The sequence below is a fragment of the Podarcis cretensis genome, assembly GCF_951804945.1.
Source record: "Podarcis cretensis genome assembly, chromosome: 1".
In the NCBI taxonomy this organism is placed as follows: domain Eukaryota; kingdom Metazoa; phylum Chordata; class Lepidosauria; order Squamata; family Lacertidae; genus Podarcis; species Podarcis cretensis.
Window position 1 is genome coordinate 78,293,511 of NC_137170.1, and position 19,986 is coordinate 78,313,496.

General features: G+C 47.1%; 1 protein-coding gene across 1 annotated transcript in view; it reads left to right on the forward strand.

Moving 5' to 3' along the window:
* MUC6 (mucin 6, oligomeric mucus/gel-forming) overlaps nucleotides 1–9,515 on the forward strand; it is a gene marked incomplete at its 3' end in the record, with an annotated part of 34,121 nt that extends 24,606 nt beyond the window's left edge. The window contains exons 26-33 of the mRNA XM_079987070.1: nucleotides 529–714; nucleotides 2,784–3,023; nucleotides 4,062–4,218; nucleotides 5,513–5,662; nucleotides 6,165–6,230; nucleotides 7,008–7,043; nucleotides 7,915–7,950; nucleotides 9,421–9,515. Coding sequence (XP_079843196.1) covers nucleotides 529–714; nucleotides 2,784–3,023; nucleotides 4,062–4,218; nucleotides 5,513–5,662; nucleotides 6,165–6,230; nucleotides 7,008–7,043; nucleotides 7,915–7,950; nucleotides 9,421–9,515 — 966 coding nt within the window. The remainder of the gene's footprint in view (nucleotides 1–528; nucleotides 715–2,783; nucleotides 3,024–4,061; nucleotides 4,219–5,512; nucleotides 5,663–6,164; nucleotides 6,231–7,007; nucleotides 7,044–7,914; nucleotides 7,951–9,420) is intronic.
* Nucleotides 9,516–19,986: the final 10,471 nt, after the last annotated feature.

A 19,986-nucleotide genomic window follows, 5' to 3' on the forward strand; every position in this document is an offset into this window, starting at 1 on the left:
TAATATCATTTCAGTTAAGGGCATGACTGGGTTGGGCTCTGGAGAAGAGAGAAGAGGGATAGATTGTTATAAAGCAGGTGTTCACTAGGATCTCCTCCCACCATATTGTAAATTTTATGCTGTGAACCACCCTGAGATCTATAGATGGAGGGCGGTATGCAAATTAAAAAAGAATAAATTAATAATAATAATAATAATATTGTGAACTGTTCACTCTTTTGTAGCCAAAGGCTAAACTGAAGGGGGTGAGGAATGGAGATGTTTAATGAGTTTTGGGTGATTACCTTTCTAAAGGAAGAGCAGCAAAGTTGTAGACAGTACCCTAGAAGTGTCTGTGTGTACTGTAATGCAGTCTTGAATTGTTTGCAAGTCTCTTTTGTTAAAAAAAGATTGTTTAGGCTCCTCCCATAGAGCTGCTAAAACACAGACCAAATTACATTGCACACAAGTAAACAACTCATTCTTTGCAAAAGTCTACAGAAATTCTGTTAAGATAGCTTTTCTAGTCACATGTTATTTTCCTTGCAGAATCTGACAATCACTTTGGCAGACAGAACATACACTGTCTCTGGTTGGAATCCTATGACAGAGTTCTTTATAGAAGAGAATGCCCTCCACTTGATTATTGAGATTGCAATCCCTGGCAAATATGACATGTCCCTTGTCTGGAACAGGCACATGAACATATTCATCAAAATATTCAGAGGAGCAAAGGTAATAAATAACCTCTTACCATGGGGCTTCAGGGGTGGCCCTTTGCTGACTGGCACAGCTGCAGCGCAGACAGTGGGGAGCTAGGGGACTTGTTCATCCCTGCAGCCAGAAGGGGACATTAGAACGTCTACTGCTGCATGATGTGAAAGAGGCCTGTGATGTGAGTCAATCATGTCAAGGCTTGTAAGTCAGGTGGAGGCAGTGACCTGGCCCAAACCAGCTCTGCCTTTTCCCTATAAAAGGGAATGGTGCTTGGACTCCGGCTCTTTTAATGATACTGGATTTCCCACCCTCCCACCCTATTACATGGTGGTTCTGCCCAAAGGTGAGTGGGTTGGATTGTGTGAGCAGCTTGCTATGGAATGCTCGGTAACCCTATTTGGGGCCAGGGAGGAATTTTTCCCTGCTGGCTAATTGGTCTGTCTGCCGGTTTTTCACCTGTCTCATAACAAATGAAACAACTTGGGCAGATAAGTCATTGAGTTTGGCTCTTTAGCATTTGGGTACCCTGCTAAAGGGATGTAGGAAAAAGTATTGCTGCCCAGGAGCCCACACAGGGGGAGCCCTGGAGGGAGCATCACACTCTTATGTACGTTGGGGGGGGGCAACCTTCTTTTTAGGGTCGACCCACTTCATTATCAACCAATTGGATGGTTGATCTTAGATACATACTCAGTCCCTTCACCGAAACCTGCTTACATCTATAATCAGTAAAGCTGTGGCTTATTTCAACCCAATGCCAATGTCCTGTGTCTTATTTAACATGGCTGCCCCCAACACTGGGCAGCACACTCCACACAACTGGGCATGCAATGTGTAGCCAATTCCTAATCCGTTGTTTCTTTGCCTTTCTCGGGAAAGGCAAATAAAGCTGAATGGGAAGTTGCAGTGCCAAAATTTGTTGTAAGCAGAAATTTCTGAGGAAGATTTACCATATTTTTCGTCCCATAGGACGCACCGGCCCATAGGACGCACCTAGGTTTTTTTGGGGAAATAAAGGGGGGGGATTTCTTTTATTTCCCCCCCAAAACCAGGTTGGGGAATCCAAACCAGGTCGGGGAACAGCGGTATGGCGGCGCTGCGCCTCCCCGCTGTCCCCCGAGCTTGTGGGGCTGGCGCTGGAGAGAAGCGCTCTTCTCCCCAGCACCAACCTCCAAACCAGGTCAAGGAACAGCGGGACGGCAGCGCTGCGCCTCCCCGCTGTCCCCCGAGCTTGTGGGGCTGCCCGATGGCTGCCCTGCGCACGGGGCGCTCTGCTTCAGGGCACCCGCGCGCCGGGCAGCAGGCTGCTATCCATAGCCTAGGGAGCCCTGCAGGAACTCCCACAGGGCTCCCCAGGCTGCAGATATCTGCCCGGCACGCAGGGCACTCTGCTTCAGGGCGCCCCACGTGCCGGACAGCAGGCTGCTATCCGCAGCCTAGGGAGCCCTGCGGGAACTCCCGCGGGCTCCACAGGCTGAGGATAGCTTCCTGAAGCCTGGAGAGTGAGAGGGGTCGGTGCGCACCGACCCCTCTCGCTCTCCAAGCTTCAGCAAAAGCCTGTATTTGCCCCATGGGACGCACACAGATTTCCCCTTCATTTTTGGAGGGGGAAAAGTGTGTTCTATAGGGCGAAAAATACGGTATCACAGGCTAGTCTCCACAGAGAAATGATAAGACCGACACTCTTTGCAGTTCCACTTTTCATATTTTTTTTACAAGGCAAAGTGACTTTGGGTCACGTCAGATTGAGCAGGAAGCTGGAGGTGGGACTGTTTCTTTGTCGGGTATTTCTCTGCTCAAAATCATACGCCAGCTGCTTTTCTAAGAGAAGAAAGAGATGTGGGGGAACTCATATGCATATATCTCCCCTCCAAATGGGAAAGCAGTGCAGGGGATAATTTTAAACAGAAGAGTTGTCAAAGCAAGGACTAAACAGATCCTTTCTCTCCACTCGGCTCCACCATCACTGGTCATCCACTCAATATCAATATCATCCACTCACATGGCTCATTTACATTTTAAAAGGTTCTCTTTTTATGTTTTGTTCTGACGTCCATAACTTGTATTTTTATTTTACTCTAATCTAGGATCACCTCTGTGGTTTATGTGGTAATTACAATGGGAATATAAGAGATGACTTTGAAACTCGAAGTAGATATGTGGCATCCAATGAACTGGAGTTTGTGAATTCCTGGAAAGAGAATCCCCTTTGTGGGGATGTGTTCTTTGTGGCTGATCCATGCAGTAACAACCCCTATCGCAAAGCATGGGCAGAAAAGAAGTGCTCCATTATCAACAGTCAAGTATTTGCTTCCTGCCACAGCAAGGTAAAAGTTTATCCTATGCTTTAAGATAGTAACATTGCCTCTTCAGGTGCTAACATTTCCACCTATGCATGCTTCCAAATGCCAGCTGTCTTTTTATTGTTTTGAATTGATATATTTAATTATGTATTTATCTACTTCTTTAAAAAAAAATCCTTCCTTTACAGTGGAGGTGGGAAGGTAGATTGGGACGAATCGGCAGCGCAACAATTGTGCACAGATCAGGCCTAATGCTGACCATGAGCCCCACCCTCAGAATGCCCCATTTTGGCTTGGCCAGCAGAGATACTACTGGTGGGCCTCCCCGGCCCACCCCAACGCAGGCAGTGGAAGAAGGAGGTCTCCATCAATGGAGTGACACGAGTGTCACTCTATTGACATCAGGTGGGAGAAGTCTGGCTGAGCCAGTGGAAGCCCACAGAGAGATGCTTCCACTCAATCCATCACCAGCCCTGAACCCAGCATAAGGTGGGGGTTTGAACTGCAGCCTAAACCGTTAACATATTACAATAATAAAAGATCAGCAGTTAAAACAACACAGAGAATCACAGAGAAAAATCCAGCAGTGATTTCATGAAGTGATTGAAATTAACAGTGCAGTCTTATACATGTCTCCACATAGAAGTAAGCGCCAATGAGTTCAATGAGCCTTATTCCCTGGTAAGTGTGCATAGGATTGCAGCCTGGCAGAGCAAACCAACTATGGTGGGAGAGGAGAGTTTGTAGCCTAGGAAGCACCATAGCCAAGCCCTCTCAGTCTTGTATTGGCTATGGTGGATCTGGGTGGGGGCGCTGTTCTTCCCCAGCAATGCCAGTGTTCTCACCTTTGTTTGTTTTACATTTTCTTCCCATTGGTTCCTATGGAAGGGAAATTTGCTAGGCCAAATATCATTCTCTGTTCATACAACAGGTGATACTGTAAAGTGGATGTGTGGTTTGATTAGCGGATATTGCTTGTTTGGTCCCACTGAAAATGTAAGGATGAACTTTTAACTAACACCAACTTTCTGGTTTGGCTTCATTGTTCTTTTCCTACCCCAGGTGTACCGCAGGCCTTATTATGAAGCTTGTGTCCGGGATTCATGTGGCTGTGACACAGGAGGGGACTGTGAGTGCATGTGTGATGCTGTTGCAGTGTATGCAAAAGCATGCTTAGAAGCTGGCGTCTGTGTTGACTGGAGAACCCCAGACTTCTGCCGTAAGTTTCTTAACAATGCGTCTTTTAAAGTGTGCTGGGTTTCTTAAAATGCATTGATACTTCTATATGTTAATAATATTCAGAACTGGATAATACCTATTAAGTTTGCTGACTGCTAAAACTATGGAGCAGGAAGCATATTTTTAGAGTAGTGTTTTCATGAACCATATCAACCCTCTGAAGTCGACTCAGTGAGAAGATCAATAATTGTGGCCAGCTGCCACCACTGCAAGCAGCTTGTCCTCTCTGTCAAGCCTCTCTTGCACAGTGCAGATGTAGGAGTGCCTTTAATGTTTTCTAGGTGCAGCTGCAGCCACAGGTAAATTATTGGCACATTATGTGCGCAATTGTGCAACAATGAAGCATATGAAGCCTACCCCTTCAATCATGCCAGTTTCTCAGTGCAGCATTTCACATGCAGAAATTTATCAGTGGACAATCTGATTTGGGACAGAATCCCTGGAGCTATGAAGTTTTAAATCCAGTCTTGGCACATGACGAAAAACTGGATTCTACAGAGATTTCTTTACATCTCAAGTCAAAGTACAGCCAAAACCATCTGGTCCACTGCCAAAGACATGGCCAAGACATTCTTCATTTATGTAAAGAAGCCTTGCTCTTCTAGATTTCCTCAACACTGCAGCACCAATATACCCCAGGATGGATTATAGAAGCATTCAGTGACCCAGTTTGCATGTAAACCTAAGCCAGATCATGGCTTAATGCAAATGTGTGAGCATGCAGATTTCTGGAAAGGAATTCACAGCTGATTAGGCCTTCCTCCAGTGCTGCTGTGAGGTAAGCCGTGGTGTGGCTTTCAATGTCATCAAAATCCAGGCTCATGACTTGTTTCACCATGTTGTAACCAAGGATTTTTGTCCTTGGTTTACAATTCAGGGTTTGTCTGGAGACCACAAGCCTGGGCTCAGACAACATCCTAAGCCAGAGCATGGCTGGCTTGACAGCAGCAGCAGGACAGAAGAAAGAAAAAAACAGTAGTGATCTCCTCTTCAGGAAACTGCACCCTTGCACATTTGTGCTAAACTATGGTTTGGCTTAGTGTTGCGACTGTTGCATGCAAACTGAGCCAGAGTGAGAATATGTCCACAACCTTCAAGGATGAAATCAAGTATAACATAAGAAACAAATAATGAAGATCTTTCACTAGATGCTTCCATCTTTAAATGAGTTTGCCACAGGGGAAAACAATGCAATGCTTCTCCAGTGTGCTATTTTTTCCTTTAGGAAATGTAAGTGGATAGACTGAATAACAATCACTTTCTCATCTCTTTAGCTGTCTACTGTGACTATTTCAACAGCCACAAGAAGAATGCCATGGATGGCACCTATCATAACTTTGTTAATGAACTGAATTGCACCTGGCATTATCGCCCCTGTAAATGTCCATACCAGCTACTAACCTTCAGAGAAATAAACATCGAAGGTATTTCCCCCCTACTTTATAAAACAGAAACTGTGCTAGCAGTGGCGGAGCTTCATGCTTCGGCACTGGGGGGGGGCGGGGTGGAGAGCAGGCAGGGTCGGGGCTGGCGTGTACCCCGGGGGGCATGACGCGCTGCCCGCAGGGGCATGGTGCATGTCCTGGAGGCAGGGCACACCGCCTGCAGGGGCACAGTGCCCAGCACAGGGGGGGGGGCAGCCGCGATGGCACCCTACCGGGATCGCGCTGCCAGGGGCAGTGCACTCCCCCTGCACTCCTCTTCCTCCGCCAGTGTGTGCTAGATATTATTGATAGGAAACTAGTAGTAAGTAGGCAAAATGCTTTTGTAAATCTTTTACAAAACAATTCATAGGAAATAATAGGCCTGAATTCATGATTGGATACATTACAGGAATTCTTCTTTCTGAAACCTTTTTCTGAGACTAGTGTTTACCTAAAACTTTTACTATATGCATGATGAACAATATTTCTTCTTTGCTCCTAGGCTGTTACAACTGTTCAGAGCATGACTACTATAATCCTAAGGAGAAAAAATGTGTGCCTTGTAGCGGTAGGTTAAAAAGTCCACTTTCAAATTCCTTGCTTCCAACATTTCCTATTTTAAGAAGCATCATTTATAGTGAAATCCTTTGCATGTTTACTGATTTCATTGGGACTTTTTCCCTAATGTGGATAATATATATAGGATTACACTCTTATTTAACCATCTTATTTAAGGCTCTCATTTAACCAGAGGACCTCTTAAAGCTGCCATTGCATTATCTTCACTTATTCATTTGTTTGTTCTTAACTTTAAGAAATGTACTGTACTATGTACTGTACTATGTCTACTAGAGTCTAAATTTTAGGTGATTCAGGAAGGATGTGTATACAGTGGTTGATGAAAAAGTAGTAAAATCATAATTAGCTAGGATTAGAACATCCTGGTCTTGCATATCCTAGTCCCACACTCTAACCACTATACCACAATAAATTAAAACTTCTCATATTACTTGAATCCTGGAATTCTAGATTACTTCTTCATATGCAGAGTTGTACTTTTACTATTGAAATCGGAGGGAAAATATATTATTTGCAGCAAATCCTCATTATGGAAAAAGTATATAGCTCAAATAATAATAATAATAATAATAATAATAATAATAATAATAATAATATAGCAGTGGTTAGCATCACAACACCATCAACAAATTAGAGTCACTGAACATTCAGTAATTTTTCTACACAAATGTTGCCTCCATGCAAGAAAACTAAATATGTAAAAGTCTATATTTATATATAGGTTTTTCTGTTGTACAACTGTAACTCACATTTGTCTTTTCACCAGGTCCAGTTTCCCCAACTCCTCCATTACCAACCACAAGTGAGTATAAGATTTTGAAATGTATATTTCAAAGTATGTAACATTGAATATAATGTCTATTTTGTACAGGGATGAGAAATGATCCATTTGCCAGTATTGCATAACAATAATGGTGATTATGATGATGAACAGAAGACACAGATATGATGATCTATCAAATAAAATCCACGGGGGGGGGGGAATCAGAATTATTTACATGATGTACTGGTGTTCGTAAAACACTCGACCCCTTTGATTTTATAAAACATTGCATATTCCATTTTATACTCACTGCTACATTGCACTCACAGTTTTATACTTACTATTTTAGCTTTTAAAAACTGGTTTTATTGATAATTTTATGGTGTTATTCTTCTTTTAAATGGCTTAGTCCCCCACCCTCCTTACAATCAATAATAATAATAATAATAATAATAATAATAATAATAATAATAAAATTTTATTTATATCCTGCCCTCCCCAGCTGAAGCCGGGCTCAGAGTGGCTAACAACAGTAAAATAATACAACATTCTAAAATCATTTCATTATAAAATTAATTCAATTAATTCAAGCAGTACAGTCGACTTGCAACCTGCACAAATTTAACGTGCGTGAATACGCATCACTGAAAAAAGGGGCAGGGCAGGCATCTGGAGGGGAGGACATTGGCAATACCACCACCCCACCCCACCCAATTTGGAGGTGCAGTGATCATTGGAGACTGTGTGAGAGGCCTTAGGAGAGCATTTGGAGGGTTTTTATTTTATTTTTTGCTATACACGACTGGCTTTTATACACTTTTGCTGGAACGTAACCCCCACATAAGTTGAGTTGACTATATATAAATTGTAGGGAACAAATAAATAAAATAAAAAATTGTCTTTCCACCAGGTTCACTTTCTCCAACTACTCCATCACCAACAACAAGTGAGTATAAGGTTTTAAAACATCTATTTTGAAATATATGACACTGAGTTGAATGTAAAGTCTGCATAGTGGTAGGAAACAATCAGTTTGCCTGTATTGCACCATAATAATAGTGGTGATGATTATGATGGTGAACAGAAGACAGAGATATGTTGATCCATCAAATAAAATCCATTTTGGGGAAATCGGGTTTATTTACAGGAATCACCCGTTTCCTTTTTTAAAGGGAAATTCCCTTATTCCCAATAGGATTTTCCCTTAAAAAAGGGTAAAGTTGACAGCTATGGTTAGAATCAGCAGGTGATCAGTGCATAGTGTATGAGGATGAACATCTCACACATGCAGTCCTCATCAGTACTTCACAATATGGATGGAGATGCATGCTCATATCAATCCTGTTACATGGACGAGGATGCTTATCCCCATCTACTACTATATGCGCATGATTGTGATCCTCAAATCATTAGTTGTGTGTTACTCATCATATGTTAACACCTTGTCGTTTGCTAATATGTATGGAACTAAGAATTTTGTTATTTAGACTCTGCAGAGACCACAGCCCAAAGAGCCAGACATCATCTACATGTTCTCATATGAAGTATTGATTCAGTCTGGTACCTTTCATGGTGAATTAATTTACAGCCTTTGGCAGCTGTAATGTTTACTTTTTTTAATGTTTCTCGAAGAATAGAAAAGAAATGGGATATATTCATATGGGCAAAATAATTCACAGATATATAGAGTACTGAGCCAAACACACACAGGGTTATGTGCACTTTGTGCAAAAAAAAAAAAAAAAAGCTGCGCACTGCAGAAAATTTGTGAATAAAGTGATTTTGCATGTTGTTGCCTATTTAGTATGTAATCATGAAGGAGAGACAGGGCTGCAGATATCCAGATTTTATATGTTAGGCAATCCCAAGGCCAAATTGTGCTTCCACCCTTCCATTTCCTTTTTTTAAAAAAATGAGCCCAGTGTTTGACCACTTTTCTCCTCCTCTTCTTACATCCCTATTCCCTGCTTCTTTGTGTTTCTTGTGACACTAGTTTCACACTGCCAGTTTTATTTCAGATGCATTCTGAGGAAAATGGTACCCAAAAGCTCTGATTCAGGCACAACAAGCAATGTTTTTAAGCGTTGAAATTTGGGGTGTCAAGAGAAAGGAGTTGCCATTGCTCCACAATAAATGGCCCTAAGTACTCCCCCTTCCTCCATTCCTAAAACCAAAGTGAGCTGTTTTACTTCCTCCCTAAAAATGGTTGGAATGTTTCCTCCCCCTGCTCGGCAGTTTACCACTTGGGAATGGTGTGTGTGAATTGAACAAGCAAGAATTCTGATGTTCCAGAACCCTTTGATTAAAAAATAGTAATACTTGACTACATGAATGAAATATACTGGTGTTCTCAAAACTCAGAAGCTCCTCAATTTTATATTCTACATTATGCTCACACTTCTTCTCTTTTCCATAGCTCTAACACAGACCACAGCATCTCTGAAAACAGGTGAATATAAGAGTTTAACACATGCTACTTACAGGTATATAAGTTACACTCTTGTGCACTGAAAGCAACAAGTCCATTTTCCAGTATTGCCCAATGATAACAAAGAACATAAAACACAGGTATGCTAATCCCACAAGCGTGATCTGTGAGGGGAATGAGACTTTCACTGCTGGGTCTATTTTGGATGTGAATGAACATTCGCCACATGCAGTCCTTGTTATTCCTGCACAATTTGGATAGCTATGTATGTTATCATCCATCCTGCAGTCAGGATGGGGGAAATGAGTTTGTGTAACAAGTTGTGCATAATTCAGTATGTCCCAACATATTGTTAAATGCTACTGTTTCCAAGGTGCCAAAAGCATCTTACATTTAGATTCAGCATACAGGTAGGTAGCCATGTTAGTCTGCCGTAGTCAGAAGTGTGCATGCACACGAAAGCTCATACCAATAACAAACTTAGTTGGTCTCTAAGGTGCTACTGGAATGAATTTTTTATTTTGTTTAGATTCAGCAGTCATTATAGTCACAACAATCACATTTGCCATCTATATTTTCTTTACGTGAGATAGTAACTGAGGCCACAGTCATATCCTCATGTACCATGGAGCAATTCGCAATGAATTCAGTAGGATTTACTTCTGTGTTCATGTTACAGATAGGTAGCCGTGTTGGTCTGCCATAGTCAAAACAAAAAAAATTCCTTCCAGTAGCACCTTAAAGACCAACTAAGTTAGTTCTTGGTATGAGCTCATACCAAGAACTAACTTAGTTGGTCTTTAAGGTGCTACTGGAAGGAATTTTTTTTCTGTGTTCATGTTCAGGAAGGGACGCGGGTGGCGCTGTGGGTTAAACCACAGAGCCTAGGACTTGCTGATCAGAAGGTCGGCGGTTCGAATCCCCGTGATGGGGTGAGCTCCCGTTGCTCGGTCCCTGCTCCTGCCAACCTAGCAGTTCAAAAGCACGTCAAAGTGCAAGTAGATAAATAGGTACCACTCCGGCGGGAAGGTAAATGGTGTTTCCGTGCGCTGCTCTGGTTCGCCAGAAGCGGCTTTGTCATGCTGGCCACATGACCCAGAAGCTGTACACTGGCTCCCTCGGCCAGTAAAGCGAGATGAGCACCGCAACCCCAGAGTCGGTCACGACTGGACCTAATGGACAGGGGTCCCTTTACCTTTACCTTTAGACATGTTCAGGACTGTTGATAGCTGTTTTATAATTTGATTTTGAAGTGGAATTGCAAACTATGTTTTTTCCATGAAAGAAGGCACAAGAGGAGGGTGGAGCATATGAGCTCAAGGCCATTCACATAACATGTCATGTTACATCTCAACAACCCTATGTTTATAGAAAAGTGATACTAAATCAAAATAAATAAATGGATCACATCTGTCTGTCTTTGCATAGTTGCCAATGGGAAATCTTAAAATACTCTGATATTACCTTCCTCTTGAAGAGGTTTCTGAAATTAGTCGTGGAAAACAAGATGATATTTAAACCAATGAGCCACTTTTGAGGGGTTGTACAATTAAATAGCCAAGATGCCTCATGGTATGCTATCAATAATAAATGTTACCAGTATGTTACTCAGAATCCCAATCTCATACATTTAGATTCCATTAACCGCACAATAAAGAAATGGTTTCAGTGCTGTCTCTGTGAATAATAATTATTCAATGAGACCTCGATTAATCATGTATTTTAGTCTCATTAAAATATGAATGCTGTGTGGATTGTTTGCACTCCTTAATTGAAATGTATTTTCCCACTTCTGCTTTGTAGCTCACCCTCACCCTGTTACAAAACCGCAAGTCAAAGTAACAACAACAGGTCAGTTCTATTATCGGTTTTGGTTTCTTGCTGATTACCTCCAACAGATGGCTATCCAGGCACTGCTTGAAGACATCTGGGAAGCGAGGGCTTACCCTCTCCCCCACCACCTGTAATTGGTTTCCTTGTCTAGCTATTAACAATTTGCTCCCAAAGTTGAACTGGCAAGATGGAGTCTCTGCAGGTGAGTGTTCCCCATGTCTGAAAAATAGTCCAAATCCTGCCCTGGATGGGGCTATACTCCCTCAGGAGGAGCAAGTACACAATTTTAGGGGTGCTTCTGGATCCAACTTCGTCACTGGTGGCCTAGGTGGCTGTGAGTGCCTTTTATCAGCTTCAGATGGCTACAACCCTGTCTGAACCTGGATAGATGGACCACAGCATCTCAGGAATGGATACATTTGAGATAGGGTTACTTCCCTAGGGGCTTCCCTGGTACTTGATCCAGAAAGCACAGCTGGTGCTGAATGGTGAAGCTTGATAGCTGTCAGGAGTGAGACCCTGTCAACATATTATGCTCCTATGAAGAGATCAGCACGGGTTGTTGATTTGCTACCAGGTCAAGATATTATTAATACAGTGGTACCTCGGGTTAAGTACTTAATTCGTTCCAGAGGTCCGTTCTTAACCTGAAACTGTTCTTAACCTGAAGCACCACTTTAGCTAATGGAGCCTCCTGCTGCCGCCGCACCGCCAGAGCACAATTTCTGTTCTCATCCTGAAGAAAGTTCTTAACCTGAGGTACTATTTCTGGGTTAGCAGAGTCTGTAACCTGAAGCGTATGTAACCTGAAGCGTATGTAACCCGAGGTACTACTGTAGTGTATAAAAACCTCAGGAACTTTGGACTAGATTAGTTTACTTAAAGGATTGCCTTAGCCCATGTGGCCCATTTGACGAATCTGATCTGTCAAAATGATGGTTTTACAAGTGCCACCTAACACTTCCTTTCAGCTTGCGATGAATCAATCCTTCATTGTTGTAGCACATATTCTCTGGAACTCCCTGCCCACTAATATTATTGTTCTGTACTGTTTTCAGTACCTGTTTAAAATATATTTGTTTAGGAAAGCCTAAAAAGACATACAGGATGATAATCAGATAAGGTAATCAGCTAAGAAGGAGACAAAATGAAATTTACAGACCTAACGTAGCCGTGCTTATTAATTGCAGTAAGTCTGCTCTGAGTAAACCTTAGTTGAATAACACCCCCCCCCCCAATTAACTTGTAACTTTATTTCATATATTCATTCAAGCCAGCTGATTTTATATTTTGAGAATATCTATGACCATTTGTTTTTAATGTTTGATTCTATTAGCATTAAAAGCAGTATTTTACATTGTTCAATATAAACTCCATGGAGGTTTTTATTGATTTAAAGGTGAATAATTTTAAATAATTAATTAAAACATGGTCCCAAAGAAACACTATATAAGCCTCATAACCCTAATTAAAACTTGCTGGTTCTCTGCAACATAAAACAACAACAGCTCCATCTAGGAAGCAGGCTGAGATTCCACCTGCCTGCAGACTGTCTCGCCAGAGTGGCACATGCTCTGGTTATCTCCCGCTTGGACTACTGCAATGATGACCTCTATGTGGGGCTACCTTTGAAGGTGACTCGGAAACTAAACTAATCCAAAATGTGACAGCTAGACTGGTGACTGGGAGTGGCTGCCGGGAACATATAACACCGGTCCTAAAAGATCTTCACTGGCTCCCAGTACGTTTCCGAGCACAATTAAAAGTGTTGGTGCTGACCTTTAAAGCCCTAAACGGCTTCGGCCCAGTATAACTGAAGGAGTGTTTCCACCCTGATTGTTCAGCCCAGACACTGAAATCCAGCTCAGAGGACCCTCTGGCAGTTCCCTCACTATTAGAAGCAAGGTTACAGGGAACCAGGCAGAGGGCCTTCTCGGTAGTGGCACCTGCCCTGTGGAACGCCCTCCTATCAGGAAATAAGTCAAGGAAATAAGCAACTATCTGATGTTTAGAAGACATAAGAAGGCAACCCTGTACCGGGAAATTTTTAATGTCTATAGTTTTAGCATTTTTTATCTGCTGCAAGCCACCCAGAGTACATGGGGAAACCCAGCCCAGTGTGCGGGGTATAAATAATAAAATTATTATTTTGTTATTAACATAAGCAGAGAAAGCAAAACTTATACCGTAAGTCTGTCACCAAGGAAAGCAAAAATAAACAGTTGAAACAATATACCATAAAATAATGAATGCCAGCACAGAATAATCCAAATTACAAATAGAAACAATACAGAAAAACTGAATACATGAAACATCAAAAAGAAAAAATAACAATAAAGTTTACCACTACTCACTGAGCTGTAGTGTTTTCACTTTCAGCAGCATATCCTCAAAGGAAATATGTAATTACAGGATTTAAGAGAAATTGTTTTGAAAATAAACCCATGTCACGTTAGAATGCTGTATAAGATGGATTCAACTAAGTTTTCTCACAGTAGACAAAGTTAAGTAAATGAACCTGGGTTGATCAGGTTACCACATTATTTCATGGATTCTCTTATCCTGCAGAGACTGCGCCAACAAAAGCAACAAGCACCAGCAGCACAACATTAACTTCGGCAAAGGCAACATCGCCCATAAATACAAAGAGCACAGAATCAACGACGCTAAGACATACAACACACACAACAATGATTACGACTCCACAGAAAACTATTTCAACAGCAAGCACTTCTGTACCAACAACTTCCAGAACTACAGCATTAACACAAACGGCAACAACAAGGAGGCCTGAGACCACAATCTCCACAGCGACTACTGAATCCACTGTAACAAGCAAACACACCCCAACAACCACGACAGGACCCATGCCTTCGACAACACCGGTTACTTCAAAACCCTTAACGAAAACTAGCACTCCAGTACCCACTGCCACAACTCTCACGACTGCTCCCCCTACCAGCACAGAAACGCCCAGCACTCCGGCCACCACAACTCCTGCAACCACCACCGTCCCAGTTACCACGGGTAAGTCTCCTTGGTCGCTCTGCAGCAGCAGCAGCAGCAGCTTACAAGTCTTTCAGGAGCCCTCTCTTGCCAAAGGGGAGGAGGGATTCCCACCTCCAGGTCCCACGTAAGCCAGCCCTCCAAAAAGGGCGAGACTCGTCTGGCTCAGTCATCCGGGAACCTGTTCCTCATGTCCTCGTGTGGCGCCCTGGGCAACCCAAAATCCCAGCCGTGACGGGAGCCCGCCTTTTCCCTCTCCCACCGCCACCTATGTGACTTTGCTCTTTTGTGTTCCAGAAACACCAAAAACCACCACTTCTGTTCCACCACCGGTGCCTACAGGTAAGGGCGCTGAGCGTGCCCAAGGAGCTCTGCTTCTCTCCTTCTCTCCTTCCCCCGTTCCCACCTGTGGTCGCCCCCCTTTCACTTGCTTTCTTTCTCCTTTGCAGTCACCACACCTTCGACAACCAGACCGCCAAGCAGCACGCCGAAAACCACGCCAACCACCTCTCCCTCCACCACATCCAGAACCACTGCATCAACTCAGACGGCAACCACCAACACGCCAAAGACTACTGCAACAGCCTCCACACCATCCACCTCTACGCATCACCCCAAAATCCTAACCACCACAACCCCCTCCACCACGACAGAATCCACTGCGACTAGCACACCAACCCCGACAACCACAACAGCACCCGTGCCCCCCTCCACACCGTCTCCTCCGACGCCGTCCACCACAACCACCACCACCTCGCCCACAACCGTTACCTCCACTTCCACCAGCACTCCAGTACCCACTGCCACAACTCTCACGACTGCTCCCCCTACCAGCACAGAAACGCCCAGCACTCCGGCCACCACAACTCCTGCAACCACCACCGTCCCAGTTACCACGGGTAAGTCTCCTTGGTCGCTCTGCAGCAGCAGCAGCAGCAGCTTACAAGTCTTTCAGGAGCCCTCTCTTGCCAAAGGGGAGGAGGGATTCCCACCTCCAGGTCCCACGTAAGCCAGCCCTCCAAAAAGGGCGAGACTCGTCTGGCTCAGTCATCCGGGAACCTGTTCCTCATGTCCTCGTGTGGCGCCCTGGGCAACCCAAAATCCCAGCCGTGACGGGAGCCCGCCTTTTCCCTCTCCCACCGCCACCTATGTGACTTTGCTCTTTTGTGTTCCAGAAACACCAAAAACCACCACTTCTGTTCCACCACCGGTGCCTACAGGTAAGGGCGCTGAGCGTGCCCAAGGAGCTCTGCTTCTCTCCTTCTCTCCTTCCCCCGTTCCCACCTGTGGTCGCCCCCCTTTCACTTGCTTTCTTTCTCCTTTGCAGTCACCACACCTTCGACAACCAGACCGCCAAGCAGCACGCCGAAAACCACGCCAACCACCTCTCCCTCCACCACATCCAGAACCACTGCATCAACTCAGACGGCAACCACCAACACGCCAAAGACCACTGCAACAGCCTCCACACCATCCACCTCTACGCATCACCCCAAAATCCTAACCACCACAACCCCCTCCACCACGACAGAATCCACTGCGACTAGCACACCAACCCCGACAACCACAACAGCACCCGTGCCCCCCTCCACACCGTCTCCTCCGACGCCGTCCACCACAACCACCACCACCTCGCCCACAACCGTTACCTCCACTTCCACCAGCACTCCAGTACCCACTGCCACAACTCTCACGACTGCTCCCCCTACCAGCACAGAAACGCCCAGCACTCCGGCCACCACAACTCCTGCAACCACCACCGTCCCAGTTACCACGGGTAAGTCTCCTTGGTCGCTCTGCAGCAGCAGCAGCAGCAGCTTACAAGTCTTTCAGGAGCCCTCTCTTGCCAAAGGGGAGGAGGGATTCCCACCTCCAGGTCCCACGTAAGCCAGCCCTTCAAAAAGGGCGAGACTCGTCTGGCTCAGTCATCCGGGAACCTGTTCCTCATGTCCTCGTGTGGCGCCCTGGGCAACCCAAAATCCCAGCCGTGACGGGAGCCCGCCTTTTCCCTCTCCCACCGCCACCTATGTGACTTTGCTCTTTTGTGTTCCAGAAACACCAAAAACCACCACTTCTGTTCCACCACCGGTGCCTACAGGTAAGGGCGCTGAGCGTGCCCAAGGAGCTCTGCTTCTCTCCTTCTCTCCTTCCCCCGTTCCCACCTGTGGTCGCCCCCCTTTCACTTGCTTTCTTTCTCCTTTGCAGTCACCACACCTTCGACAACCAGACCGCCAAGCAGCACGCCGAAAACCACGCCAACCACCTCTCCCTCCACCACATCCAGAACCACTGCATCAACTCAGACGGCAACCACCAACACGCCAAAGACCACTGCAACAGCCTCCACACCATCCACCTCTACGCATCACCCCAAAATCCTAACCACCACAACCCCCTCCACCACGACAGAATCCACTGCGACTAGCACACCAACCCCGACAACCACAATAGCACCCGTGCCCCCCTCCACACCGTCTCCTCCGACGCCGTCCACCACAACCACCACCACCTCGCCCACAACCGTTACCTCCACTTCCACCAGCACTCCAGTACCCACTGCCACAACTCTCACGACTGCTCCCCCTACCAGCACAGAAACGCCCAGCACTCCGGCCACCACAACTCCTGCAACCACCACCGTCCCAGTTACCACGGGTAAGTCTCCTTGGTCGCTCTGCAGCAGCAGCAGCTGCAGCAGCAGCTTACAAGTCTTTCAGGAGCCCTCTCTTGCCAAAGGGGAGGAGGGATTCCCACCTCCAGGTCCCACGTAAGCCAGCCCTCCAAAAAGGGCGAGACTCGTCTGGCTCAGTCATCCGGGAACCTGTTCCTCATGTCCTCGTGTGGCGCCCTGGGCAACCCAAAATCCCAGCCGTGACGGGAGCCCGCCTTTTCCCTCTCCCACCGCCACCTATGTGACTTTCCTCTTTTGTGTTCCAGAAACACCAAAAACCACCACTTCTGTTCCACCACCGGTGCCTACAGGTAAGGGCGCTGAGCGTGCCCAAGGAGCTCTGCTTCTCTCCTTCTCTCCTTCCCCCGTTCCCACCTGTGGTCGCCCCCCTTTCACTTGCTTTCTTTCTCCTTTGCAGTCACCACACCTTCGACAACCAGACCGCCAAGCAGCACGCCGAAAACCACGCCAACCACCTCTCCCTCCACCACATCCAGAACCACTGCATCAACTCAGACGGCAACCACCAACACGCCAAAGACCACTGCAACAGCCTCCACACCATCCACCTCTACGCATCACCCCAAAATCCTAACCACCACAACCCCCTCCACCACGACAGAATCCACTGCGACTAGCACACCAACCCCGACAACCACAACAGCACCCGTGCCCCCCTCCACACCGTCTCCTCCGACGCCGTCCACCACAACCACCACCACCTCGCCCACAACCGTTACCTCCACTTCCACCAGCACTCCAGTACCCACTGCCACAACTCTCACGACTGCTCCCCCTACCAGCACAGAAACGCCCAGCACTCCGGCCACCACAACTCCTGCAACCACCACCGTCCCAGTTACCACGGGTAAGTCTCCTTGGTCGCTCTGCAGCAGCAGCAGCTTACAAGTCTTTCAGGAGCCCTCTCTTGCCAAAGGGGAGGAGGGATTCCCACCTCCAGGTCCCACGTAAGCCAGCCCTCCAAAAAGGGCGAGACTCGTCTGGCTCAGTCATCCGGGAACCTGTTCCTCATGTCCTCATGTGGCGCCCTGGGCAACCCAAAATCCCAGCCGTGACGGGAGCCCGCCTTTTCCCTCTCCCACCGCCACCTATGTGACTTTGCTCTTTTGTGTTCCAGAAACACCAAAAACCACCACTTCTGTTCCACCACCGGTGCCTACAGGTAAGGGCGCTGAGCGTGCCCAAGGAGCTCTGCTTCTCTCCTTCTCTCCTTCCCCCGTTCCCACCTGTGGTCGCCCCCCTTTCACTTGCTTTCTTTCTCCTTTGCAGTCACCACACCTTCGACAACCAGACCGCCAAGCAGCACGCCGAAAACCACGCCAACCACCTCTCCCTCCACCACATCCAGAACCACTGCATCAACTCAGACGGCAACCACCAACACGCCAAAGACCACTGCAACAGCCTCCACACCATCCACCTCTACGCATCACCCCAAAATCCTAACCACCACAACCCCCTCCACCACGACAGAATCCACTGCGACTAGCACACCAACCCCGACAACCACAACAGCACCCGTGCCCCCCTCCACACCGTCTCCTCCGACGCCGTCCACCACAACCACCACCACCTCGCCCACAACCGTTACCTCCACTTCCACCAGCACTCCAGTACCCACTGCCACAACTCTCACGACTGCTCCCCCTACCAGCACAGAAACGCCCAGCACTCCGGCCACCACAACTCCTGCAACCACCACCATCCCAGTTACCACGGGTAAGTCTCCTTGGTCGCTCTGCAGCAGCAGCAGCTGCAGCAGCAGCTTACAAGTCTTTCAGGAGCCCTCTCTTGCCAAAGGGGAGGAGGGATTCCCACCTCCAGGTCCCACGTAAGCCAGCCCTCCAAAAAGGGCGAGACTCGTCTGGCTCAGTCATCCGGGAACCTGTTCCTCATGTCCTCGTGTGGCGCCCTGGGCAACCCAAAATCCCAGCCGTGACGGGAGCCCGCCTTTTCCCTCTCCCACCGCCACCTATGTGACTTTGCTCTTTTGTGTTCCAGAAACACCAAAAACCACCACTTCTGTTCCACCACCGGTGCCTACAGGTAAGGGCGCTGAGCGTGCCCAAGGAGCTCTGCTTCTCTCCTTCTCTCCTTCCCCCGTTCCCACCTGTGGTCGCCCCCCTTTCACTTGCTTTCTTTCTCCTTTGCAGTCACCACACCTTCGACAACCAGACCGCCAAGCAGCACGCCGAAAACCACGCCAACCACCTCTCCCTCCACCACATCCAGAACCACTGCATCAACTCAGACGGCAACCACCAACACGCCAAAGACCACTGCAACAGCCTCCACACCATCCACCTCTACGCATCACCCCAAAATCCTAACCACCACAACCCCCTCCACCACGACAGAATCCACTGCGACTAGCACACCAACCCCGACAACCACAACAGCACCCGTGCCCCCCTCCACACCGTCTCCTCCGACGCCGTCCACCACAACCACCACCACCTCGCCCACAACCGTTACCTCCACTTCCACCAGCACTCCAGTACCCACTGCCACAACTCTCACGACTGCTCCCCCTACCAGCACAGAAACGCCCAGCACTCCGGCCACCACAACTCCTGCAACCACCACCGTCCCAGTTACCACGGGTAAGTCTCCTTGGTCGCTCTGCAGCAGCAGCAGCTGCAGCAGCAGCTTACAAGTCTTTCAGGAGCCCTCTCTTGCCAAAGGGGAGGAGGGATTCCCACCTCCAGGTCCCACGTAAGCCAGCCCTCCAAAAAGGGCGAGACTCGTCTGGCTCAGTCATCCGGGAACCTGTTCCTCATGTCCTCGTGTGGCGCCCTGGGCAACCCAAAATCCCAGCCGTGACGGGAGCCCGCCTTTTCCCTCTCCCACCGCCACCTATGTGACTTTGCTCTTTTGTGTTCCAGAAACACCAAAAACCACCACTTCTGTTCCACCACCGGTGCCTACAGGTAAGGGCGCTGAGCGTGCCCAAGGAGCTCTGCTTCTCTCCTTCTCTCCTTCCCCCGTTCCCACCTGTGGTCGCCCCCCTTTCACTTGCTTTC